Below are 25,932 nucleotides of genomic sequence, written 5' to 3' on the forward strand. Positions count from 1 at the left end.
ACCTCAGTCTAGCACTATTACTGCCTGATTAAAAAGGACAGTAAAAGAGAAAAATTGCTTTGACTAAAAGGAAATAAGGTATTATACAAGATGTGTTTATTCAACAAGGTTGTGTATATATTACAACTATATTTAATATTTACATAATCTCTGACATCGTTTAAATAAATCGTGCAAGTGCAAGAATATTTACATCAGAACACGAAAATGAGGCAAAATGTTGAATGCGAGGCTTAAAAATTGCTAAATTTCCATCTTCAGTAGGAGGCACTGTAGGTATGTTTATCTTAAATAAAGTGGTAGAGGAAATTGCTAAGTTTGTATGAAAACATCACTGAAAAAGACCGCATTTACAGGGCAAAAAAGAAGAAAAGTATGTTTAGTGAAGGCCAGCCTTTGTCTTCAAGCTATGTCATAAACACAAAACAAGATATAAAAGAGGTGCGAAATTTATGGACGCTGATACATGTCGCTGTTGTAGGAAATAACAAACCTTGAAAAACTCTAATTTGGATTGTAACAAGTGCGATATGGAGCAAAAACCCTGGTAGAGCTATGAGCCAAACGATACAAAACAATCAAAAAAGGCTGTGGAAAACTGTGACAATGAGCCGCTTAAGTGGCTGGAGCATGAAGAGCATACGACGCTTAAAGGGGCCTCCTGAAATGTTCATTTCAATTGAAAATATCAGGCCTTCGAGTTTGTGCCATTTCAAAAATATTTGCTTTCACACATTTGCCTACGTATAAATGTATTGAAAATGCGTTGCAAAGGATTGGAAAAATTAGCTCCTGTATTGCAATTCACAAGCAACAATAATGTTAAATTCTATGTTAATCAATTTGACTCTTAAAAAAGCTACTAGAGACCTAAAGCTCAGTTGATATACTATAATTTGCTATCTCGCTCTCGATTTCACTTCGATTTTGTGCTGCCTCTTGCTTTGGAGGAGGGCCAACAACCTGAAAGAAAATATGAGGTCTTGTTGGGAGGAGAAAAGTACAGTAATTGTCGAGCTTGAATGTTTTTGCAAATTGGATCCATGATAAGAAACAGTAGTTTCTTGTACTCGACACCAGTGGCACTGAAGTAATTATTTGTTTAAGGAATGTCTGAGTCAAGGATGCATTTTACAACGTCTTGAGTTACATCTATAAGGTTTTGGAAATGGCAAAACGTATTTGTTCATTGTTTAAAAATGCAATTATTTGAAGGTCTTCATTGTTTCAAGCGTCAGTTTGGGATTCGCAGTACAGGGAAGCCTGGATGCAGTTAACTTGTTTTTCACACACACCTCTTTGAGTTTTTGTTGACCTCGGGTTGATATACAGTAAGGTTGTAAATTCTGACACGGTTTCTAACAATTTTGGACTTAAAAAAGCTTGATATCTAATACAAAAACACATTAGTCATAGTTGAAAGAACCTGGCAAAAATATTAGGATTCCAAAGAGAATACCTTTAACTTTTTTTCCTAAAAATAAAAGGACTTTCAGAAAACATTTAAGCTTTTGGGGCGCTTCAAACCGTAGCTTTCTGCCAAACGAATATTTTGGAAGAGCCAGGACAGAATGTTATGACTAACAAACCTTGTACTCCACATAGATTTTTCTTGGTTAAAAATATGTAGGAATAAGTTTCACAAACCTGTTCCACAAACTGCCGCTTGTCATTGTTGTTCGTAGCAATGTCATCCTACAGGACAAAGAGAACATCATAAATTTAGGAAAATCCTTCGGTAACATGGGACAAAAAAACAACGATCTATAGCCACCAAGCCGCCATTCTAGACAACAAGAATACATGATATCATCAAAACAGTTAGCAAATGTATTAGTCTTAAAGCTGTTTTTTTGCAGCGTGTTTACAGTGGACGGAGGCTCTAAATGAAAAAGGGCACAGCCTGCAAAGAGTACAAATATCTATGAGGATTATTGTAAAGTTCTTGCGTATTGATTAAGCATAGCACATACCTTTCTAGGATGATCATTGATCACATGTCTAGAAGAAAACGATGGTAAATGTAAAGTTACAAATCACATCAAAACTGGTATAATTGATTCAATCAACATTGCTTTTCGAGGCTTGGGTATTTTGGAGTAAGAAGGATTTTTCGAAAACATTTTACAGCAAAATACGTATTAAACTCTTTAAATTCCCTTTCATTTCAAAACTTGCTATTTACTTAATCAAACCTGGATGATTTTCCAGCCGTGATTAGCTTTGATATCGTCTATAGACTAATGATAGTTGCTTTTAAAGGTAGGTATTTAAAATGAAAAGAATACGAACTAACTTCATCAAATTTTCATCCTGAATAAACACAAATTCCTTTTTGTCATTTTTTACTTTAAATGTGAAATAGAACGATTTTAAGACTTACGTCGGTAAATACTGCTGAACGTATCTGTTTCTTTCCCCTTGTTTGATCATTCCGTTTTCTTGAGATGGATGACGAATAATATGGTGGTGATGGTGGTGATTCATTTGTCCGGCAGCCATTTTCATTCTCATCGGATCCATCATGGCCGGGTGATAATTCCGTGTATTTACAGGTCCGGAATTAACGGGTCTTGGTCCGTGTTCTATGTAATGATAACCAGCTGTAAAAAATTTCATATCGGCTGATACCGGCCTAGGCTGCATAGGGTGCGGTTGATTGCGATTGTATTGATCAGTTCGTTGATTTGGGTGACTAATTCGGTACTGATTAGGCATTTGTCCGCTATGATTCGATCGATTAAGTTGACCTGATTGATCTGATTGTATTGAATGATTAAGGTTTGCAGGGTGTGATTGATACGTTCCTTGCTTTTCCTCGGGGATTGACGAAACCGTGCTATCACCGTAACTGTTTTCAGAGTCGGGTGGTGCACTTTCCGGGCCTAGCTCTAAGAGAACCTGTACATTAGATGGAAAAAGACAAAGAATAAGTCTTTTCCTGACAATAAATATCTATAACTAATCCAGGAAATGAAATAAAAACAAGGACGAAAATCTTCTTACGTCAAAAACATATGTTCTTTAATAGAAAACAAGAAGCTGATGAGTGTTAGATAATCGTTCAGTGATTCTATGAATTTCCAAAATATAATGTGGGAAGAACGCTACCAAACCAAAATAAACCAACATAAAAGTTACCAAAATATAGTTACCAAAAATAAGAAATTTATAATAGCAGTTTCAATTGGATACCTTAGCATTTTCTGGATCAAACTGAGGGGGTACACGAGGCCTGCCATGGTTGTGGTGATGGTGATGATGATGATGGTGCCTCTGTTGCTTAGGTCTTCTCCTAGGATCCCCGACTATTGCTTTGCCATCAGCTGCTCTGTATACGTTCAGTGCAGGCACCATTTCGCTGTAAAAGTGGATGTATTACATCTTGATGTGGATGTATTGTCTCAGGCATTACAAAGAAATGAAACAGAAGTTCGCAAGCGTAAATATACCCGTACAGGGATTCGAATGAGTTTGGGCCATTCCAACATATGGAACGAGTTAGGGGAAGTAAGAAATTTATCGTCTAAATTTTCATTTAGAAAAATTTAAAGAAGCCTTTACACCATAATGTAAACCTTTCACGTATTTTGCGGTTTTTTTACTCAGATATAATACCAAATTTAGAAATTGGGGTGCTCTCTCCTCGATTAGTTTATCTATTGGGAGAGTCCCTCCTCAAGAAATTTCCCTTCATACAAATTTCTATCAATTTTCTGTTTTTATTTTATTATAGCAGTTTTGTGTTTTTCATCTTTTGAGGTCTTGTTATATAGTCTTTGTAAATTTTTGCATGTTGGATGATTTTTGTATGTAGTGGAATTTTAAAATTAAATAAAATGAAATGAAAAATGAGAAGGGTCATCGGAACCAGCGGCCTAGCAATAAGAGGCTAGCAATAGTTGCCAATCCATGTTTCGCCGACATCATTTGACACTAACAATTAGCTTTTAGATATTTAATCGCAACAAATGGCTTGGTAGGCAGAAATGAATTGGCAGAAAATGACCGGGTAGCTTTCGGATAAAACAGAGGAGCCAAGAAAGGCATTTTCAATGATTCGCTTTGTCAGGGGCGTCAAAATAAATGACTTATCTTCTAATAAATATATCAATCTGAACTTTAATTATATACGCTGGTTAAGTGAATCTGTAAGTGAATAATTTCTAGATATTTTACGATTGTGGTCAAGATTTCATACTTCGTTAACAAAGTGGTAACTACGTACGTATCTGACAACCCAGCTCTACTTCGTTGGACTCTGTAATACTGCTGCTGTCTTCTTTGTCGAGAATTCTGCTCACTGTCACTTTTCGATCCAGACTCCCTCGTGTAGTAACTAAGAAGAAACGTAAACACAAACGTTGACTTAACCGTAAAGTACCAGAATACTATGGTGTAACACGTCTTTAAAAGAAGAGGTTTCTATCAGCATGAAAATAAATATTCGCTAACAGATGTTGAGGTGTTCTTCAAACACAATCACAACTCTAATTTTTCACGGCTTCGCAAAAAAAATAAAAAGGGACAGGTTTATCCTCTCGACTCTCTAACAGTGCAGATTCTTTCATTTATTAAAAAGGCAAGGCTCTTCTAATCGATAGAAAAGTAGAAATACGCAAGAGGAAGGTACATTTACAGTTAGGACAATTGTTCTTAATATAATTTGGGTCAAAACTGTGCTACAGTGCCGGTTAGAGAAAAAGGAAAAGCCATATAACTTGTGCTGAGCTAATTACCGATAGTCAGGAGCATTGCGTGGGTCATAGCCATTGGTAGCGACTGACCTGCAAACAAGAATTTTTTATAAATCAGATTTCCAAAGGTTTCTAATCCAACAGAAGATCAACTATTCAGTAAAAAGCTACTTTAAATAATTGAGAATGAGCTAAATCTCGGATAATCTAAAGAATCTGTTAACGTATTGAGAATCTACTGGAAAGACCAAACTTGATCCTTTCTTTCTTCGTATTTTCAAACAAGCTGTAACGCAGGAAAGGAACTTGATACTCTTAACTCTGCTGGGAGTGCGTACACAAATGTACGGTATTTACTATAGCACAATGTACGTATTTGGGTAATCATCAATGTTCCTTTTGTAAAAAGGAATAAAAAAGATTTCATGTGTCGACATACATAACGTTTATTTGAAATTCCATGAAACTCAATAACGTCCCACGCAATACGGTAGAACCTCCATGAAGTTAAGAGAATACAAAGGGAAATTTAAGACAGAGTCGGCGTCAGGGACCGCGGAAGCGGGGGCAAATTATCCCCCAATAGTCCCCCTATAGTCCCAATAATTTTCAAAATGTGCTTAAAACCATATAGAATACCCCTATTCTTGGTTATAAGCATGTATAGCCCCCCAAAAGTTTAAGCCCCCACTATCCGTTTTGTGCCTCGCGATCCTTGGTCGGCGTACTGTTTTCTGTTTATCGGTGATGTACATAAAATGCAGGTATCCAGTTTAAGGAGGAATCCAAGATAAGGATGGGTCCATAAATTTAAGTGTATTATATGGAGGAGGTATTCAGTATAAGGGGGTTTCCATTATAAGCAGGTGCCCAATGTTCATTAATGAAGGCGTGCATTAAAAGAAAGTATCTACTTAAGGTGGTGTCTATTGATTAAGGTGTCTATAACTGGAGGTATCCAATTTAAGGAGGTGTCCGTTAACAGAGGTTCCACTGTATTGGGAAACACATTGAAAGGAAAATAAATAGGCAAATAAATTGGAAACGTACTCCTTGCTTTGCTGTCGATGTCTATAGAAATCGTTCTGCTGCATTGCGAAATTGCGATTATTCGTCCCATGGTGCATAGCTCCACGCATGTAGGCCATATTTGGCTCTGAACCAGCCCTAAACAATGATATAAACAATCAGATAGTACACATGTAAGCTGTTCAATATTGCTAACTAGCAACATATATATTCGTCCTTGCTGGTTTTACTGTGCTGCTTTTTAGGGGCTAAAAACGTAAAACAACAACCGCTAAACAAGGTAAGGCAGCTTTATCCCTGTCCTTAGATATAATAATTGCTTGTGAACCTTAGTTAGAGCAAGACCAAGCAAAATCAAGATTGACATTTCTACTTAGTGAAAGTAAAAAGATTCATAGATTTCTACCATTTGACCTAGACGCAAGTGTTGAAATTATAGAGGGGCTTAACTTAAAATGAAGACCAAGACTTAGAAATGGCCTATCATTTCATCTGCAATAATAGCAGAGCTGTTGAGACAAGTACCCAAACACACATAGGGAAGTATAAAAAGAGGTGACATCACATGCATGTTGAATCCAATATCTATCTCTCCTCCACCCAATTTACAGGGAATGCAGCATCTCCACATCATCTGTCTAGGAATTAAGACGAAATCAAAATTCTTCATTTTGGAAAAGAAAGGAAAACAGCCTGATACCTGTGTTTCATTTTGTGTACAGATTCCCCGTCACTGACTCCACTTGTGTACCCGCTATAGTAGTGCGATCTAAAGTGATAAACAAAACAAGTGATATAATTGTTGCATGGCAAAAACAAAGATGTGTTGCTTACACTATGTACAATGAAAGTACTCAGCATGACTAGCATTGGAGATGATCAATAATCAATAAAATAGAATGTTTAATAAAAGTGCTCAAGTTTGGAAAAGCCAAGGCAATCATGCAACTACTCTTGGGCATATTAAAACACCACCACTGAGAGTTTAAGCAACAAAATACAAGGATAAAGAAGAAAAAAATAGCATAAGCATTTTTTTAACAATGGACAATACTAGGGGGTAGCTAGCAGGAGAATGTAGGGGAAGTGACACTCCCCAATACTTCATAAATTATTCGGTAGATCTTCAGTTGGTCTACAAAACCCTTAGTTTGTCGGTAAAATCATCTATCAGTTGTTGGCATAGCATTTTAATTTTGATGACCCTTCTTTGTCGGTAATTTTTTTCTATTGATGACCCTTCAATCCCTTGCCTGGAGGGTTAAGCAATATAACTGGACAAGAACACATTAAAAAAGACTTGGCATTTATATATATAATCAGCAACAAAAATTTTGTTTCCTGCTTTTCGTCTTTGTCTACTCTCACCTTTTCCTTCTAGCAGTTATTTCTTCCCCAGAACTGTAACCAGCATGATAACTAGATATTTTCCTGTACGACAAGATTTATGACGAAATTCGTTTATTTATCATTTAATTAAATTTCAATTCGATTTATCTTTGAATTGAACATTCATGAATCATTTTAGAATTTTAAAGTTTAAATTGGCTACAACAACTCAAACTATCTCAAAAACTCAAAACATTCTAAAAAGGGGTTGAAAAGTTTCAAATTCAATTAGCTCATAAGTCGAGTATTCAATACATTAAAAAATCATCTGATGTCTTCTCAAGATTGTTTAATTTTAGATCTGTTATTTCGTGACGGAATTCAAGCATAAACTAGAAGAGCGGTTGTAGCCAATTCTTCAAAATCACAGTTATTTATCAACTCGATCAAAGTTTAATCAAGCTTTAATCGTGCAATCATCGTTGCAGCCAAGTGTTGCTCAGGCGAATCAGGCTGTTTTCCAACATCCTGAGATGTAATGATCAAGATGCAATGATTACATTAATATGTTAATGGGTTAGATTTTTGAATTAAGTTTGTCGGACAAAGCAGATTAGAAATTAGTTTAAATGAAAGGAAATGGATAATGAAAAATATAGGATGTTTTTCTGTTTTGGATCTCTGTATCTTGTATTTTTATGTTTTGGATCACTGTAGAGAGAAGGGAGGGGAACTGGTTTGGCTTCTAATATAACTGGCAAAGAGCGTCGGTGAAACAGTACCGATTTAGAATCATTATTAGAGAGGAGCTATTAATAAAGGTGAGACAGAACCTTGAAATATAGAATTCTAACCGCTAGAGGTCAGCTGTTGAAGTAAACCTTAAGGGACATCAAAGCAGATAAAAGAAAGTGTATAGAAATGGCAGATGTAAATGATTATAAAATAAGTTGTTAAGTATAATCAAAGTTACATGTACTGCATATAAATGAAGAGAATTAGAAAGAAGAAAAATATGTTAGAATGGTTAATTTTAAGGTGATGTTCAGAGGTTATATGATGCATACACAGAACTAGAAAATTTGGTATATCGACCCAAATTCTGGTTCGACGATGGTTAGATGGTTAGGGCTAGTAAAAGGTTAGAGCTTATAAATGGTTATAGGTTAAAACGGTTCAGTTAATCGGTTACGTCACAAAAGTTAATCACAATCTTTGAAGGACAGTGATTAGTCAGTTAGGCCATCCTGCTTAATTAGTTGTTAGGAGGCGCTAATTCTAGGTTTTTGTATTGGGTTAAATATCATTAAGATAAATCGTAAATAAAGAGATGAGCGCCCATGAATCACATTGATAAATTCAAATTGCAGATTTAATACATGAAGAGGATGGAACCTTTTTGGAATCTCTCCATCCCCCTGCAAAGAGGCAGTTGACTTGTGTGGCCTAAACAGAACAAAAATAGAATCGATTAGAAAATTTAACCACCTAGTCACAGTTTAATCTGGAGTTAAAAATTAGTATCCCGCAAAGTACTTTTTACGAGTTATTTTGGTTAAAATCAATCGTTTGGTTTTTATCATATCTGAGAGTAGAACAGATAGAAGACATGTTTGGGTATGGGCTAAAAAAAACTTCTTATTCCCTAGAACCTTAAAAACGATTAATCATAAACAGCTTTTTTACATTTTTATAAATAAGATAACTCTATAGTGAAATAGCTTTACTTACTTATACTAAAGGAAGTATCTACTTAAGGTGGTGTCTATTAATTAAGGTGTCTATAACTAGAGGTATCCAATTCAAGGAGGTGTCCGTTAACAGGAGGTTCCACTGTATTGGGAAACACATTGATAGGAAAATAAATAGGCAAATAAATTGGAAACGTACTCCTTGCTTTGCTGTCGCTGTCTAAATACTAAATACTAAACCACTAAAAATTTGTAAACACTGTCCTAAAGTCAACTTTTTGGATTAGATTAGAGAAAGTAAAAGAACGACAAATCTGACTGGTTACAATTAAAATAAACCTTAGAACTAGAATAAAAATAATGCTGTCCAGCAAAAAAATTCAGAAGCTGGTATGAGCTGCCTTATTTTGGTTTGGAGCGTGAAATCCTGTGAAGCAACATAAATCTGTGCGTTTCTTCATGTCAAATCGTTTGGTGTTTGGCTTCAAGACATTTAAAACTGGACATATGACATTTACCTGGGAAATCTTGCTGACACTGGGTCTCCAACCAAAGGCGTTTCATGTGCAACACTAGCTGGTATGCTATGGCCACTTGTGTACAGCCCACTATGAAGAAAGGGTAACCAAATATCACGTTTGATTGACAAATTAGCCATCGCCAAAAAAGAAGCGAAATCAAATGATTGCTTAATGCTTGAATTTGTAAAATGAATGGCATACCTCTTTTTATTTGACCTCTGCTCCCAAGGAGGCGATACTCCGTTGCCATCGATTGAGTAAACTGTGTTGCGTGAAACATCCCCATTGGATATATACCTGCAACATTGTAAACATCATCAACTCTTACATGATTTATGAGAAAAAAGTATTATATGATGGAGGATAGTTCCTTGACGATTGTTGTTAATAACAGAAGCGAGAAGGAGAAATCGACCCCATAGTTGAAAACAAACAAGCAGTGCTTTGTAAACGATAAAATAATAACATTTATTAGAAACAAATCATTCCAAATGAATAGACGCTGCATAAATAACTAATTGCGTACTAAAAGATTAGACATAAAAATTGACTCACGATCTTGTCATATTAGTAGCATTTGAACGATTTACTCGGTTCTGGGACTCTGTAACGAAACGGTTTAGCCTCATTACAAATAGGCAAGGTTTTTGTGCTAAAATGTAGCTATAAAAAACCTATCGGAAGGGTCCTTTTGGTACAAATGTTAGCATTGCCAACGCAGTGAAGGTATATTGGTACCAAGAGGGATAGAGGGAGTGGTCGGTGCAAAGGGAATTAAGGCGGTGACTTTATGGATGGAAAGACGACATCGGAATGGTCCTAAGCTCCTAAGACAGACTGAAAAAGCAAGACGACCAACACAGGAGACTCCCACGCATTGGCTTTAGTTCAGGTACTTCAGTTTAGAGTACTTTAGTTCGATAACAATGGACCTCCAATCAACAGAGGCCCCCTAATTATTTTAATATCCATCTTCCAGGACTTCACTCAAATCCAAAATGTTTTCAAAGGCCTCAAAAGGTTCTTTAATTGAAGATTCTATAACTCAGCCTCCTCCTTAACTAAGTTTACCAAAAATTGTAATTTTCATATCTTACTTTTGTATTTGACATGCTCTACACTTTTGAATAGGATGTTTTTGCCTATCAAAAATAGGGGCCCCGTCTCTGTTTTTTCATTACAGCCCCATATATCTCTGTTACGCCACTGTTCCCACGGTTCAAAACTGGGGCAAGGTAATTCAATTATTTCTTATATCTTATCAGAATTAAAAATCAATAAAAACATTACTTGAAAAAGCTTTCTAGATAATTGTTATATTCCTAGTAAAATGTATGGTAGAAAATAGATAAAAGATATTACCATCGACGCTCGGTCTTCTTGTGTATCGTTTGCTTTGAACCCTGCAAAGAAAGTGACAGAGGTAACAGCAGCAGAGCTTTGGTAATAAAAGAGGCAACAAGTAGCATAATGATTATAATATTAATAAGAAGTATTATGCCAACAGTGTCAACAGTTTAAAAGCGATCAGGTTTGCAGTGACTTGGTGAAATTCAAAAGGTAGAATATTCAATGCTAAAAGCAGCAACTCTTAAAAAATACCTCCTTTGCCATTTAATTCAATATAATCTCTTGAAAGAAGCATTGGCTAGCCAGCCTAACTTTTCACTATTATGTGGCATTAAGAAGACGATATGGTTTGTAACGAAAACTGGTCACGGTTAAGGATTTGTTGATGTTAAAAAATAACTTTAAATTGTGCTACCTTTGAACAACAGGTGGCGGCCGCTTGATTCTCGTGCTGTCTTCAAGAAGTTCTTGCTGAGTTCGACCACTAAAATTCAAACATATATACGTTTAGTATTTTTTGTATCATTATTATCTAATTATTCCGTATTTTATTTTTTTCAGTCCATGCAAAAGCAGCATAATCAATGAAACGAGGTATCACAATGAAAGCGTGCTTTATAAATTAACGAGAATGCATAAAAGAAGAATGCAAAATGCTCAACAATTAATAAGCATTAAATAGGAGTTAATCATGAACGAGGTTAGCCATAAAGATGACCTATAAGAGCTTGCTAAATTCTATCCATATTCTTATGTAAGTAAATTCAACTGTGGTGATAAGAAAATATGAGCCTCTAGTTACCTGAATCGAAATCCCGACCCTTTCTTGAAAAGGAAATTGTATGCGGAAGCAGGAACGTCGTTTGCCTTTTCTAGCCTTGAAGAAAAAAAGAAGCAATTCACCAAATGTCATCAAAACAAAAAATAACGAGAAGGCCTAAACAAGGACATGTAACTACATTCTGACTAAGACCTATGGTTCAACCTGTCCAGATCTTAGAAAAATTTACTCAAGTTGGGGCAAGAAATGTGTTCTCTTTCCTCATAAATGGGAGCAGCATCAAAATGTTCTTAAAGACACGACCCCTTGGCCAAGTCGTGTGCTGCAAAGCACCTACATGATCGTAAAATATCCATTGAGAGAGGGAAACTGTATAAAAACAGAACGGAAAAGGGTTTGGCAATACCTGAAAAATGTGTGATGCTCTGCACAGTATTTCCAGAGCTGTTTTGCAGCATGCTTCGTCTCCAATGAAAATGTATACTCTTTTTCCTCATCCTGTAAAACATAGACATGTGATAATAGGTAGCAGCTGTATTACGATATGATATTAAAGCAAATGATTACACCGTGATATTTCACCTACAATACCTTTAGCTAACTGAAGTTTGAATAATTGCCGCTAAAAAGAACTGAAATATACTTACATTTTTGCCTAGGCTGACCCTGATGATGAACTGATGACCCTTGAATTTTAACTTAGTGATCTTCGGCCTGAAACGTGACGACAAGGCATTTATAATCAGAGAAAGGATATCCAAACAATCTTTTGGTGGTAAAAAACTTGTAAATGGCTTTGAAAAAAGCAAACATTTAGTAAAATAAAGCTTTTCGTCTGACACTCTTCAGAGTTTAAAACATCAGAACATAGATCGAAAACTCTACGCTAAGAAATATATATACCCAGTTGTGGATCGAAATAGCGGCAAGCGGCACTGATTGGTCAACCTATACAGTCATGTGCTCGTGTTTCTGATTGGCCTATTTCGATCCACAACTGTTTTGACGTTTTAAACTCTGAAGAGTGTCAGACGAAAAGCTTTAGTTTACTAAGTGTCTGCTTTTTTCAAAGCCATTTAGAAAGGATATCATTTAACAGAGAAGGTCATCAAAGGCCATTATTCAAAAGATAAGGAAAGAAAAAAGGGTAGGTTTGATTGGCATGAGTGAAAAGTAAAGATGGGATATCTTACCATATAAAGCTGCCAATTTTATTGCTATTTCGAAACAAAACAATGCCAGTTGGAGTCAAGCCAAGAAAATACTCCAGGTTGTCTTGACCCTGGAAAAGATTTCAAAAACAGGTAAAAAAATTGTCCTAAGCACAAATATTCCAAATCAAAATTTTTTGAAATCTACTATTACCCCTTAAATACATGACGGTGGTAGAGCGTTACCATGAAATGTCTGGTTTAGAAAGCTGCCAAGTACCATTTCATACAAAGTGGGGGCTTAATAGACATTCTGATTACAATTACAAGATTAAACCAACTTTTTAATTGCGCAAATTTTGAAAAACATTCTAATTACACCCCCGGTGTTATGAAACCATTAACGCGCCCTTTTATTTTGCAAACCTGGCTTCGAAGAACTTTAAAAACGGAGTCCATCCATGGCATCTTTCAAAGATTTTAAGGCATTGTGGAAAATAATTTCACCAAATGATGCATTTTACAAATTCTGTTTAACTAAAGAGATTAGTTCCAAAATCCTTAGATGTCCCAACATTCATGCTAAGACTTAAAGACTCATTTAGTTCTGCAAGTTTTTTATTGATTTCTGGGAAAGGAGTTACAAAAATAGCGAAAATTAAATAAGAGTATAAATTCGAATAAGGGAATCAATTACCCTGACAGGATGAAGGTCCACTCCGTACATTTCCAGCCATTTTACTCTTTCCAGAAAATTGAGTTCTGAGTCGGAAGGAACTTGCCCCCTGAAAATGAAAAAAAATCATGTTGCTTGCGCTTCTACTTGCGTATCTTTGTGAGGCCCAAATGGAGCCTATGTAAGCTTCAAATCGTTACAATTTCAAACCATAATAATTGAGACTACCATGCAAAAACACGGTGTAGCTATATTTACAAACATCAAAACAGGGGAACTTAAAAGAAGAATAATGTAAAGAATACTAAGCACTGATTCTAATATTGTTCGATAAAACAGTTGAACCGGCAGTAGCAGCCTATACACTATCTCTACTCTCTATATTCTATCGGTTCACAGACAAAACCATGTAAACAAACACAACAACAAAACCTAAATCTGAATAAAAGAAATACTATTTACATGTACCATTCATGGCGGCGAAAGACGCAAGTTCATATGGTCCCCACCATAGATGATACTTACAATTCAACTATTAATTTCAAGATAATATCAGTACAAGCAAAAGTAACAAAAAGACACACAAAAAGACAAAAAAGAAACAAAGAAACGAAAAAGACAAAAAATTTATTTGAACGATGCTGTAAAATGTTTGCATTTTTCAGAGCCATTTGCAAAATTTAATTTGCAATTCCAGACTACTCGCGGCTTTTTCTGCACCTAGCGACGTGAAAAGCAGTTTATGAATACTCGAAACCTAACAGGAAAATAATACAGCGAAGAACGACAGGTGAGAAAACTTGTCTTCACAACGAGCAGAGAGTTAGGTGATAATGCCAAAGATGTGTGAAGACCACATGGACACCGCAAAATAACCCTAAGCGGGAGGATGACAGAAGGCTGCTGTAGGCCAATCCTGGCGTTATAGCTCTTTTTGGCCTCTGGAAAAAAATTTCAAGGTCCAAAGAAAGCTTGTGGGATTTGCAAATTGTTGACCATATATAAAGCGTCGATCATGGTTAGTTGATGACTGTCGAAGATTAAACGCAAAATTTGCAAGGTCAAAACTTTGTCTTTAATCAGAGAACAAATCTGGTTAGCGATTTCGTGTTGAAATGGATTTTCCAGTAAATCAATTATAGGACAGACGGTGTTCCCTACACAAGCATGTTTACTGGTCAGAAGGAGCATAGTTCAGTAAGAATTGCATTCGAATCCCTGTATCGTGGTTTTTAAAGCTGCGTTATTGAATTAACAAGACTTGATCCAGGTTTGACTAATCAGCCCCTATCGATAACCTTTATCAATCATTGTCTGTGATAAGGTTTCATGTACCGATCTGTGGTGACATTTGTCGGCGATTTTTCACAACATTGAAGAACCAATTCGCACTAATCTACACATCCATGCCGTCCTCTCGCGCCTGTGAAACCCTTCTCAGTAGTCTCATTAAGACAATAATCATTCGTTATACACAATTACTATTGAAGCTGACTATTTCTACGTACAATTCTTTTCTAATAGCTAGAAAAGAATCTATCGTGTTTTCGTCCCCAAATCATATCTAGCATCTAGACGAAATATAAAAAACATTCATTGAAATAATAAACGTTAAAAGTTCAAAAGGAAGGAAATTGAAGGAAAGGTGCGGAAGAGTATGACGTCATAATTACATTTAACGACAGTTGTCAACAAATAGCATCAGCAAATTGACAGGGGTTTCAAAGATGAAACCCTTACGATGCAATTGGACAGATATGGCGACGATTTCCACTGTGTCGAAGAGACAAGGAAAATCAGAAGAGCAAGAAGGAAGCTTGAAAAATGTCAATGACAAGTACACTTTTTGATAAGCCTAATTTTAAAAGAGATAGAACCCTAAAATTAGTCAAAAAAAGAAAAATTGAAAACAAGCTGAGGCTTGGATACTCGATCTTTTGTTTACATTTCTTTAACCTGTACCCAGACAACTAAGACGAGAACAAATTGAGAATAATAAAGCCTTGAAATTTTGGAAAGATTAAGCGCAGCTAGTCTGAATCTTAGTTTACTTGTTATATAAAAACACTGTAGTGTCTTTCATTTGATAAAAGAGACCCAATAATTGTTATGTAGCTGCTTTGTATAAGAATGAATATATCTAGACACTGGTACTGGTAGCAATTTTAAGTTTGACAATAAAATATTTAAAACATGAACGACAGTTGACAGACAACACATACCAGCTTCAGAAAAGTCATAAACATGTTTAGGTATTTTACGCGTCTATTGCGTATGGAGATTTAATGTAACAATACCACTCATTTTACGTTTACTAAACACTAACAATAATGGACAGACAATTTTTATACATAGATAACTAAATATCAAGGTTTATCAAACAACAAGATGGCTATGATGGGATTACCATTAGTTATGAGACTGAACAAAACTTTACCTTAGTTTTTGGTGGATTTCACCAATCTTTTTTTCCAGACTTTCACTCTACAATTAAAAGGAAGATTTTTATCTTTGCATGAAAAAATTGCTGATTCCAAGGGTATTTCTAAACTTAATGGCAAGGATTTGTATTGTCCTTAACGAATGAAATTACACGAAGTTACGATCGATATTACGTTTTATGATTGATGCTACATGATATCACAGATGATATTATAAATTGACATTACCAATTATGGTTGATAAACATGATATCACGATTTATATTGCCTTTTGTGATCAATATTACATGGTATTACGATTGATATAACCTTTAATGCTTGGTACTACTTGATATCACAGATGATATTACGATTGATGTTACCTATTATGGTTGATCTACATGCTATTACGATTTATATTGCCTTTTATGATCAATATTACATGGTATTACGATTTATATTACCATTTAAGATTGATATTACATGACAATATGGTTAGTTTTACTCTTTATGTTTGATACTGTATGATATTACGATTGGCAAAATCCTTTGTGATTGATATTACACGAAAATACGATTGAATTATCTTTTATAACTTATCAAACCTTTTATGATTGATATTATTTGATATTGAGATTATATTACCTGATTGGGAACAAATCTGAATTCCGAAATATAATTCTCCGTGTGTAGATTATCATCATAATCGCCAAGTTCAGCTGCAAAAAGAAGATCAGAGAAAATCAGAGAAAATCAGAGAAAATCAGAGAAAATTAGAACAATCAACTCGCTTCTTTCAAAAGAACATACAAAACTAAGACATCGTTATTCCTCAACGATATGCAGACGCAGATATGATAATGTTTGCTGTATTTTCGTTTTGACAGACCTATTATTGCAGGCAGATGTCTGCATAGTTTAATGCTGGCGTATGATATGTCGATTGAAGGTACAATGGCATCTAAAGTTACTATCAAATAAGAGGTGCAATGAAAAACCTAAAATAGAAGTTCCAAATAATTGATTTGAATTTAAGCAAAAATTTTAAACCAAGGACCCAGTTTCTAGAAATTTCAAAAGAGTCTTCCATTGACTAGGGAACGGCCATTTTCAGACCTGCGAAACAATAAAAACGCAAAGAGAGATCATTACATTCTGAAATATCTTCTAGATCACCTGTTACACGCAGTCACAAACCGCAACTTTTGTTCTCTGTCATTACCAACAAGAGCCCATCACTGCCACAAAATCTTAGCCTTTAAAATTTTGATCAAAAATTTCTACCTTGTTGTATTTATGTTTTATAATCGCCAATTTCTTTTCGAGAAGAGCATTTAACATAGAAAGGATTTAATTTCTAAAGCACAAGGAACAATTTGATGGCGCTTACATTGAACAGCGTATGCACAAAGCTCCGCAGCCACGTTGAAGGTACAAGGCAATCTGGAAATTTAAAGATCAATAACAGGTTAGATAGATTGGTAGGCAAAGATTTTCTGTAGCCGTTGTATCTTTTGTAATAATTAACAGGCAAATGTAAACATAGGTGAAAAAATGCTGCGTTCAGTTGAGAAAAACACACCGACAATAAAATTGGCAGCTAGCAGCTAACAAGGATATATGATGTTCGTTCAATAGTCTTAATGAAAGCAATGAAAAGGCAGAAATACTACTTTAAAGGCTTTGGACAAAAGCTATACGACAAAAGTACATTTTGCTTAATGCCTGCAGAGTTGGAAAGTGTTACAAGGGGAACCATATAAAATTGATGTTGTGCTGTGAAAAGAACAAAGGAGGGATTTCAAAAATAAATGTTTCAAAAAACAATATGAAGAAGTAAGACTTGTTTCCTTTTGGCATCGATAATGGGGGCTTAGCCCAATCTGAGCCCCAATAACTTCACTCATGATAACCAAGACAGTACCCTATACTGATTTCAATCAAAGATTGACGATTAGAAACTTGTGTTTCAAAGGCCCTTTATACTGACACATGAACCACTCTTACAGATTTACATCAGTTGACAGTTGACAACCAAGTATCATGTGTCTTCTGCTAACAAAACCACCCAAAGCAAATCTCAACGATAATGACTAATAATACTTTTGAATCAAGTGGGCAAACAAGCTGATCACAAGAAGGTGGGTGCTGGCTTAAGGCATGCCAACAGACGAAAAACAAACATTACAGCATAGAAAGTATGGAAATTGACATAAGAAACATTTTGAAGGGCCACTTTTCTACGAATTCAAGCTTGATACTAGTAATTAAAATCATTTATAATTAATCGCATGCTGGACACGTCAGACCATACGTAACATTAGCCAAGGGTAACAGTAAACCAGAATGCACAAAGCTTTGGATTATCAAATACTTGAATGATTAGACACAAAGTCGTTGGTTTCGATGTGGCGATTGCAACAGATTCTTGCGGTTAATTGGGGGATATTTCTCAGCGTAATGACCATAGAACAGAAGCAGCAAGTTGCTTTATTGCTCAGATCTCTAGGTTACAAAATCCTGCCTCCCAACTTTCTCAGCAATGCGATTTCAAGAGGATTAATAAAAAAGTAACAAGCTTATAAACAACCCGAATTTAAAATACTCGCAACAGTTATGACTTTGTTTGTGTTGGCGTCACATACCAGTGTTGATAGTCTCTTATCCGACACTGCTGCTTCTGATTCTGTGGTAAACTACTGAATATATGAAGTGCCAGCGGATCGAAAAATTTCTGGATTCAGAAAATACATGATTTGCTCCAGGTGCAGAAATCAAGGCCTTCAACTTAGCTGCCGATAATGGCTTGAAACACAGGAATAACTAATCGAAATGGCTTCTGCTACTAGACTAAGCTTCTTGATAATAGAGTTTGATAATAGAGTTACAAGTATTTTTCTCATAAGGAACCACTTCATAAAGAGCCTACATGTAGAAGGTGAAATCCCGAAGGAACTTTTCAAATTTGAATATTTTTATCATTGCAAGTATTCAAGAAATAGGAAGCCCGTTCCATTTATTTGGATTTAAACGTCAGATTAATTACGTGTTAAGAAGGTAGCTATTGAGTGTTTCATTGTGTAATGTTCGGCTTTGCTGCCTATTGCCCCTCAGTAATTTCAGTTAAAGCACAGGGTGTTGAGGGAATGATATCGCTACAGTTATATTAAGGAACTTTTAGTACTACAATTCGATCAAAAGAGGTCAAAAAAGGAAGTTCCAGAACTAGGCCTCGAGCTAGGTTTCTTTTAAAAAAGCGTTTACCCTGAGGTGGCTTTAAATCAAAACTTTGTACCAGACTACCAGTCCCTCCTTTCATCTCGTCCGTTACACAGCATTTAAAGGCACCTTAACAGATTCAATTTTCAGCTCTATTTATGACTTTTCAAACAGTTTTCAAACATGACAGAAGCATGGGTGGTTTTATTAACCAAAATATCATTTTTCAAAAGGAAATGTTAACTTAACAAGGTGCAAGACCAAGAGTTTAGATTAACTGGATAAAATTCACACAAATCATGGATAATAAATGGTGGTGTCAAAGGCTAGTCCGTTGATTTAAGATCTAGAATAAAGATTGTTAAAGGTTATGGCTCCTTAGCTAAGCTTCGTTATTGATAGCCTTCAAGGCGACGAACAGTTCAAAACAAATTTCCTAGGAAATGTTAGCAAGCATAATGAAAACTGGAAAACTTGAATCTCGTTGCTGCGGTTAACAGGTCATGATTTGATTACAGCAGTCAAAAGACACGTAAAGCTAGAATCCTGTATAAGAAAAGGTCATCAACCAAGGGGAAACTAAAACTAATTCGATCAAACATACGCGCCAACATCATTTCATTTAATATTGTCATATACTATTTGTGGTTTCAATTTACTTTCGAGCCTTCTATTTTTAATGGCAAATAAGGAGGATAGAAAATGAGGTCATGTAAAGACAATTCTTGCAAAATTTGGCGCTGTCAGTTTTAAAAGAGGGCTGTCATTGGCAGCCTCTAGGAGTATTGCTTAGTAAGATCGATGATTCAGAATTGTTATACTATCTCGATAAAAAATCGACGGCATTTCCCTCATTACACTAAGACCTTTTGAGTGATATCCACCGCTAACAAAAAAATGGCGTTGCGTACAAAACCCTTTCAAACAAAGATTTCCGTACTTCGTATTGAACACGTAGTCAGTTAGCTGTAATGATGGAAACAACTTTGAAGACACAGAAGCGTGTTGTTTTCACATACCAAACCTACAGATGGACCCACAGATGTAAAGACATCTCCGACAACAAATGTCTAGGTGCCAACGATGAAAAAACAACGTAATATGGATCATAACATTACCAAGAATGATGTTTTATAAACACGTAGAAACTTTGCAAAGCAACCCACCTTCCTTGCAGAATATCCTTTTTAAGCTGCAAGAAAAACTGATACCTAAAAAGAAAAGTGGAAAATTTGAGATGACACTTCTTTACGTTCTAAACACGTAAAACAATAATAGGCAGCTTGATACATGAAAAACAAAACGAAAAGGCCTATGATATCCACTGAAGATGCAATGCCGTTCTTAGAAAGACATTTTAACAGCCAAGAAAGGCTTGAATGAATCCGAGACCACGATCGACTGGTATCATCAGCTTCGAAAAATAATGGCTTTATCGTTGCATGAAGAAGCAAAACGTTTATTATTAAAAATCATTAGGGAGTTTTTCATTGAAGAGCTATCAGCTGTTCTGTCGACTAAGTTTTCATGTAACTTCAACTTAGTTGAGTCTTATATTAAATAATAGCTAAAAAAGGAACTCGCTACAATTAATGGTAATTTGGCCCTTTCAAGGGAAATTCCCAGCCTTTCCATAGCAGGGAGTTGTCATCGATGAACAGCTAACAAATGTAGAAAGGCTTTAAAAAGCATCGCTAAAAGATTGAAATTATTACTAAACTACGCAGTTTTTGAAAACGCGAAAACAAAGAATAAGGCCTACAGGAATAGCCAGAAACAAAGTCAGTTATTGTAGACTAAAAAGAAGAATCTATATATATACTGTAGTTGGTCAAAGTTACGACATCTATAGATTAGCCTGTTAAGGCAAATCAAGAAGAAAGTTGAAACAAAACAAAACCTTGTCAATTCTTCTTTCAGTTTAGTCGGATCAGCGGCATAAAATTTCACACCAAAATACAATGTGTACGGTGGGCCACCTACAACAAATTATTAGTAATAAGTTTCGCATACTTTTTAACTCACTGGTACTAAATACACTTATATTAGATCACCAAGAAGAGAGGGGCAAGGGTTTATCTAAAAGGTTCGTTCATTTACAGATATTGATGCCAATTATAACAGATGCCTTTTGATGCCATTGATGCCACACGTGCCGTTTATATTGGTGCCTACTTTCAAGCCCCAGTAGTATCTCCCATCAGCTAGTTGAGTTGGCTTGTAATTACTGATGAAAAACCTTGGCATCCATAAAACAGTATAAATTGCACAGAACAGTTGCATAGTGATTGCAGTAAGCGTGAAACTCGGAACTGTAACATAAAACCGTCCAGCTTTCAAACCCAAAGGATTTAAAACTAGTATAAGACTCCATCCAATTGCGTTATATATTGACTGAACCAAATTGCAGTTCAATTTAGTATCGAATAGGTTACAAATAGGGCAAATCAGGATGCCCCCTGCCATCTATAACTGAAGAGAGTTTCTGTAACTGGATTGAGGTGGATTCGATTTTTAGAGAGGAAAGCTTAGTACGGCAACATAGTCAATCGATAAGGGAATGACGACACCCATTGAAAGTTATAATGACCAACGGGTGTCAATTAATGCAGGTTGCTTTTAATGGACTGCATGAAAAGCTCAGCAGGTTCTAACAATTCGGAGATACATATCATTCAAACTTTTCAAACTAATCGTGCGAGCATCTCCTTAAAAATGTTTTGATGAAATAAGAGATATAGTCTTGCACTGAAAAGGATCCAGAATGGGGAGTGGATCCAAGAGACACTGAAACTGGGGGGGGGGGGGGGGGGGGGTGGAGGGGGGTTCGGGGGGTGGTGAGCTTCTACAAAAAGCTTTACAACCGGGCAAAGGATCAAGAATCAAAAGCTGGCAATTTGAAAGCGGTGAATGTTCAGTGAAATCAGTGGTGCAGCAAATCAATAAATATGTCATATATTTATAGAACTGACACAGGCCCTATTTGTCCACAGCCAGGTTAAGCACACAAAAAAATTGAATAGGGTGGTTGTTGATTAGTTTTTTTGATATAAGAACATTACACCGAGCATCAATTATTTCTGGGATTAAACATAATCCCATAACGTAATCTCATCGTACTGTGAAAGATCCATTCAAGACATTAAATATCAGAACAGATGAACGTCTGCGAACAGGTTTTACACCAACTATCCAAACACTTAAATTAAAACGAGGTCTATCTTTGCGCAACCGCACTTTGAAAGTTTTTATTAAATAACAAACCCATAGAAAGATTCACAGATATCACCTTTGTCCTTAATCACTACCTTGAAGCTTTTTATCTATTCATTTAAATTTACATAAACTTTAGTTGTTTAACTAAAGTTATGATGATGAAATATATTTCCTTTATGCCTGGGAAACCACAAGAAAGCTTTGTATCTTCAAAGCATTGAAAGAATAAAAGTTTGTTGTTCAAAAATGTGTTAAAGATGAACAAACAGTACCATTATCAAAATGGCTTGCTAATTAACATGCTTTTGAAGGACCCAAAGATAGTGCCAACTTACAGCTGAGAAAAAAACTGAGTATATTTCTAGATATAAACATGTTTTTAAATAGAAACAAAATATAAGCATGCCTACTTACTGTCTATTTGCTTTTTAATTGCTTTATCTGGATCAAGCCATTGCTAAGAAAAAAGGGAAATGATAGGATCAGAACAAAGGTCTATATATATGTGTGTGCCTAGATGCTAATATTGGCACTGGCAGCTCATGGTTGATATAGCATCTAATGCAAGCAGTGTATCCAAAGATTCTCAGCATGATAGTCACATTGATAAAACTCCATTCAATACAAATCAGGCATCTATATTTGAAGTGAATGACTGGAAGTACTGAGAATTGGACACCTGAGTTGAGTTTAGATCTTTTCTTGCAAGCTACAATAACATTGGTTTTGACACAGGTTTGAAAGTAAGGGAGAGGCAAAGAAAAATCTACCAGCCATAGCAAAAGATGTTGAAATAGCTCTTTTGTTTTGCAAAAAGTGGGGGACCATGGACCCTGCAGCCCCCCTGAATAACCTTGTTTTCCAGGCTTTTAGAACTTTATTAGAGAGACTATACAGTATCAACAAAAAATGAAGTTTTTTAAACTAGAGGTAATGTGGGGTTTAGTGGTGCCACAAAAAGACCAATAATATGTGGTAAATAAAGTTCATGATGGCCTCAGGTAGATATACTGTATGATTGTTTAACTAAAATCTCTTCACCTAATTTTTACATTTTTAACTACTGACTCATTTGGCAAGCATATGAGATAAATATGAGTGTCAACACTGAGAAATAAAAATACACAATGCTACCTATGAAGTGATGCAAAGAGTCCAACAAATATTTTTAAAAATTTTGCAATTAATTTCTATTCAATAATTTTACTTATGCTATTGGAGTTAAATAGTCCCCATTTGACAAAACTAAATTGAAAAAATGATGTTTTCAGCTGAGAACAAGAAAAAAATTACAAAAATCCTTTTAATAAACAGAGTAAAGAGATTATTAGGTTGCCTTTTAATTTCACATCATTTTGACACAGTAAACCTTTGGTTGAGTGACAGAAACACAATACAGAAAGTTTGCAACTGCACAATAAAATCAATAGTAATTTGTGCAAGTGATCAAAATGATTATTTTACTTTAAAAAAACCCTTGTAGAAAAACAAAGGATCTTTTATCAACAACAATAATGATCAATATGCTCACAGTGCTGCTGCTGACTAACAAATTAAAGTGATGCTTAATTCCCTAAGGTAGAATATATTTCTAAATGAGCTCCCAAATTGCAATATATATTCAAAGATGCTAAGAAATATTTACATCAAGCATTAAAGGATATAACCCCATGGAATTCATTGATGATATTTAAGTTGCTTTACATCAAAACAAAACCTAGATGAAAAATATACTGGATTTATCAATGAATCAAGGAAACCGTAATGAAAGCCAACTTACTGTCTTGTCATCAATATCTCTGAACCGCAGACCAAAGTAATCCTTTTCAAAAAGATTCAAAGACACAAAAACTTTGTCAAGCAGCTCAAATCCTTTTGTTTTTCCCTAAAAACAATGAATCAATATAAAATATTTGAATTCAGTGAAAATAAGCCAACAACACACATTTTAACAGAAAATACTTGACCTCAAGCAAAACAAGGTTGAAATTATCAAATGCAAATAGTTGTTTAGTACTAAGGTGGGATTAGCTTTAAGAAAAGAATTTTTAAGAGCATCAAAGAGTTATTAAAAGCAGACAGCATAAAAACTTCTTTGGAAGATATTAACTACACAAAAATGTGGTTACCAGCTTACTGATGAAATTCATAACAAATTTTGTACTAGCAATCATATCGAGAGAGTGAAAGACCAAAGTTTGAGAAAAATCTAATTACTTTCTTTAATTGGCAGGAGATTATGATGGCTAGACAGACAAGACACTCAGTCCAAGCCAGCTCCTCATTAAGTTAAAAGTTTTTCTCCTAAATAATGTTGAAAATAAAATGACATAATTCCAGATATTCCTTACTATCTCACCTTTCAAAACCCAAAATTATGACTGGTTGAATCAAGACCATGTTAAAATAATTAAGACCATGTTAAAATATTTTCTTTAAAATCAACTAGTTACAATAAAGTTAAAAACAAAATAAATAAATTGTATGTGAATCCAGCATCAATTAAGATGTTAGCTGAAAATTAGGCAAGGATCTTTATAACTAGCTGAAAAGAAACATTTCTATTTTCATTTTGATAATAGATTTAGAATAGCACAACTGTCCATGATGATACCATGACAAACAACTAAGTGTTCTATCAATGATATTAATAATTCACGCAGACAACTATCCTAAGAGCCTAATACAAGCATTTTGCGGAGATTTTCAAGTTGAAATTCTTAATTTATAACAAGCTCAAACATCTTTGATCAAGATAGGAAAGCCCTACTTGAGAATCAGGTCAGGGGTCAGTTATTTCGACCATCATTGTTTTGTTGACCTGAGAGAAAAGGACATACCACATTGTGGTTTTAAGCGATTTCTGATGAATGATGTGACATGTACTATGTTTCCTTTTGAGTTTCACAATACGTGGATATTTAATTGTAGAATCCTACACATATACACGAAGTTTTGCTTTTTACCTGAAATCATTCGAATATAAATTAAGTAGGCACTAGTTTGGGAGAGATTTCTAGAGCCCAAACAATCGCAGAACTCTCGAATAGACTTTAATTTGAAACAAACAACTACCCTTACAACTTTTTTATAGACAAACAATATCCTACACAGAAAAAGACTCCAGTCAAACCGTATGGTAGTTTAGACTGGTTGATTGTTGTACACTAAGGAACAATGAAAACTGAGACAAAAGAAACACTTTAAAGATCGGATAATTTCAGATGTAATTTGTCATGGGCCTAAGCCATTTATCATTTATGAACCATTTTAATTCGATATTATAATTCAAACAGGAAATTAAAATTGACAAAATTCCGAAATTAGTTGCGAAACATAATCGACAACTCACCGATATTTCATGTGTTAACTCACTATCATCCAACAAAAGTACACGACAATGATACTTGTGAGAATTTTTCCCGCTGCTACCAAACGAAAATAAAGGCATTTCTATGCACAAGTCTTATTGAAGAACTGCAGAATGGTTTTCTTTTCAATGGATTTTTATACAATTTGGATGTTCCAACATTGATGTTGGTGATCAAATTGTTTCTCTAGACGCGAATGGAGACAAAAATCATGCCCAAATTCGGTGGATCTCTTTCGGCATCTCTGCACAAACTCAACAACATTCAAAAGTGGCAGAAACATTCACCAGAAGTGAATTGGTGGACTCCACTGTCATTGATTCTCCCACGAGTAATTTCCTCAATTTTTCCTGCATAAACACTTCTTCCAAATTTAAGCTTTCATCGGTCACTCAGCAGAACTTTAAACATCTTTCAAGTTGCCTCTCTTCATCAAGCGCTTGGTAAATATAGACTCTTTTGTCTTTTAGCGATGTGATTG

The 25,932-nt window shown here is 35.2% G+C and overlaps 1 protein-coding gene across 2 annotated transcripts; it reads right to left on the reverse strand.

Annotated features, from left to right (window-relative positions):
• Positions 1-64: 64 nt before the first annotated feature.
• Positions 65-25,864, reverse strand: LOC135687713 (uncharacterized). 2 transcript variants are annotated; one of them, XM_065204351.2, is made up of 29 exons: positions 25,433-25,864; positions 23,861-23,965; positions 22,495-22,537; positions 20,765-20,843; positions 20,031-20,075; positions 17,036-17,088; positions 16,291-16,364; positions 15,663-15,709; positions 13,247-13,334; positions 12,592-12,680; positions 12,046-12,112; positions 11,805-11,896; positions 11,420-11,494; positions 11,033-11,101; positions 10,630-10,670; positions 9,823-9,871; positions 9,469-9,564; positions 9,265-9,354; positions 8,451-8,501; positions 7,095-7,157; positions 6,427-6,495; positions 5,748-5,864; positions 4,740-4,787; positions 4,229-4,339; positions 3,196-3,361; positions 2,384-2,901; positions 1,974-2,001; positions 1,648-1,695; positions 65-963 (listed from the first exon to the last, which is right to left on the reverse strand). In XM_065204351.2, exons 1-29 carry the CDS (start codon positions 25,529-25,531, stop codon positions 871-873), a joined length of 2,613 nt encoding a protein of 870 aa, XP_065060423.2. In that variant the 5' UTR covers positions 25,532-25,864; the 3' UTR covers positions 65-870. The 2 variants fall into 2 exon arrangements, with proteins under 2 accessions (XP_065060423.2, XP_065060424.2); XM_065204352.2 differs by lacking the exon at positions 7,095-7,157.
• Positions 25,865-25,932: the final 68 nt, after the last annotated feature.

Source organism: Rhopilema esculentum, chromosome 20 (genome assembly GCF_057945365.1).
Source record: "Rhopilema esculentum isolate cy_ngs chromosome 20, ASM5794536v1, whole genome shotgun sequence".
NCBI classification, from domain to species: Eukaryota; Metazoa; Cnidaria; class Scyphozoa; order Rhizostomeae; family Rhizostomatidae; genus Rhopilema; species Rhopilema esculentum.